Here is a 2,164-nt window from a genome sequence, read left to right as displayed (position 1 = left end):
TTGGGTGGGAGGGAGGAGAGGGAGGAGGGAGGGAGGTTTCGGTGATGGGCCACAATAATCACCCACATTGTATATAGGCAAAATAAAATTAAATTAAAAATAAATAAATAAATGCACGTTAAATCTCTGACTTTCCAAGGGAGGGATATAATATAAAGCACTTTCTCAATTCATTTTATCATGGACACCTTCTTTCCAAAGAGTATCTTGTAGTACAACTGTTCAGCAGGATACATTTTGGGAAACACAGAAACAGAACCATAGTATAATAAGAAAAGGGAAATTAGGATCTTGCTTTTGGTCAGACCTCAATGGGTGTGTGATGAAAGTCTGCACCACAATTTCAGAAGAGAGAACTGATAGGCGAGCAGTCAAGATGATACCAAATTTCTTTGGGTTTGAAACCAACCCGTGTCAGGCTATTTGGCCTGGAAAAGAGAAGACTCAGGAAGGACAGGATAAACAGTTGCAATATAGTTGAAAGTTTGTCATGTAGACCTAGAATTAGTGGACAGGGAAATAAATTTAAAATCATTCTTAGAATAAATTTCTGGTCTTTAAAATTGTTCTAAATGTTCCAAATTTCCAGTCATTAGCACTTCCAAATGGCTGCCTTGGGAAAGATGAGATAGTGCATTCCCAAGGGTGCTGGAATGTCACCTGGGAAATGCTGCTAAAGGGACGCAGTGCTATATGAGGATTTGGATTGGCTGATCTCTCTGGAACTTCTCAACTGAAATTCTATGACTGAATTGTTTCTCTTCTTTCCCCTTATTTTTTCACCTGGGCAAAATGATAGGATTTCTTTCCTTACTTGATCTCTGACTTTTCCCAATTAATGGCCTAGATTTTATCAGTTGCATAATTGGTCATTATTTTAATTTTTGTTTTATTTTTCAAATGTAAAAAAATCCACAGGGCAATACTTACATCGAAAATTTTCTTGAGTACTTCTGTCTGGATTTTATCAAAAAGATCAAAGTCCTTTTCTTCTACCATTTTATCTCGGTAAACCCGATTTGATTCATGAAGATAGAGCTTTACTAGGTCCTGTGTGGATTTTATACATTCCACTGAGGAGAAGAGAATGCCCTTCAAGGAGAACAGACAAAAAAATAACATTAATGACAACTCAGAAGTACAACAGCTAGGAGAAACTTCTAGAGCATTTTGTCCAACCTGGGATGGCACCAGGGGATTCTCTCACTAAGAGTCTATCATTCCAGTGGAGAGAACACTTGAAAAGCTAAGAAGAAGCTTGTGGAGAAAGACTCAGGTGGTGGAGGCAGACAGACCAGACCTCAAATACTGTCATGACCACGAGCAACTGTGTGACTTTGGGCAAGCATGTGACATCTCTGAGTCTCAGTTTGCTCTGTTTTCAAACAGGAATAACAATGCTGATTATCTAAAGTTGTTGAAATAATTCAAATTAATATGCTTAAGAAGATTAGTATTGCTCATCTCACATACTTAATAAACTGAAGTTATTGTTTTGTGCTCATCACACAGAAAAAAACCCAAATCTACAGCATAATTTATTGTACAGTGTGGAGACTGGAATTCAGAAAGATAGAAACATGCTCAGTGTCATACAGTACACTGCCTTACTTCAAAACCACAAAGTTCTGAAACCTGGTCTTCCTGACCGTAGTGCCTGGAATCTTAACCACTATATTTTGAATCACTACAATGAAGGCGTAGGTGGTTTCTCTGCCATATTTCAATTCCACAAATGCCATTTTGAAAACTGATTTAGGTAACAATTGACTATGTAAAACCAGACCTGTGACAAAGGGCTGGACTGGTTATAGCTAACATTTGCAGGTCAGTAATCCATTTATTCATCTCTAGTTGCTTCCCCTTCCTATATGCTAGAGTTGGTTCCAAATATACACCATTATTTTCAAATTTCTCTGTCACTTCTCTCTGTTACATTAGCCAATGTCTTTTTCACTGAGAAATGGAGACCACCAATATTAGAGCCCCTCAACAGCCTCAACAAGTCCTGTAATTTCAACTCATCTGTATCTGTTTGCTCTAATTGCCTTCTTTCTTGTCTTAAAGGAAAAGGGTCATTGAATGGTTCCTCATTGTTCATAGAAATGCTCAGATTCATCAGCATGGCATAGAGGCCTGGTCATAGTATGACTACCAACCTGCT

At 38.0% G+C, this 2,164-nt stretch overlaps 1 protein-coding gene across 1 annotated transcript in view; it reads right to left on the bottom strand.

The window, feature by feature from the left end:
- The window catches only part of LOC103606053 (dynein heavy chain 9, axonemal-like), a gene marked incomplete at its 5' end in the record, with an annotated part of 130,202 nt that overhangs the window by 6,014 nt on the left and 122,024 nt on the right, over positions 1 to 2,164 (bottom strand). Inside the window, 1 exon segment of the mRNA XM_008590649.1 lies at positions 931 to 1,092. Within this exon segment, the coding sequence (XP_008588871.1) occupies positions 931 to 1,092 (162 nt within the window).

Source organism: Galeopterus variegatus, unplaced genomic scaffold (genome assembly GCF_000696425.1).
Source record: "Galeopterus variegatus unplaced genomic scaffold, G_variegatus-3.0.2 Scaffold6249, whole genome shotgun sequence".
NCBI classification, from domain to species: domain Eukaryota; kingdom Metazoa; phylum Chordata; class Mammalia; order Dermoptera; family Cynocephalidae; genus Galeopterus; species Galeopterus variegatus.
This window is presented reverse-complemented; position numbering and strand designations above follow the sequence as displayed.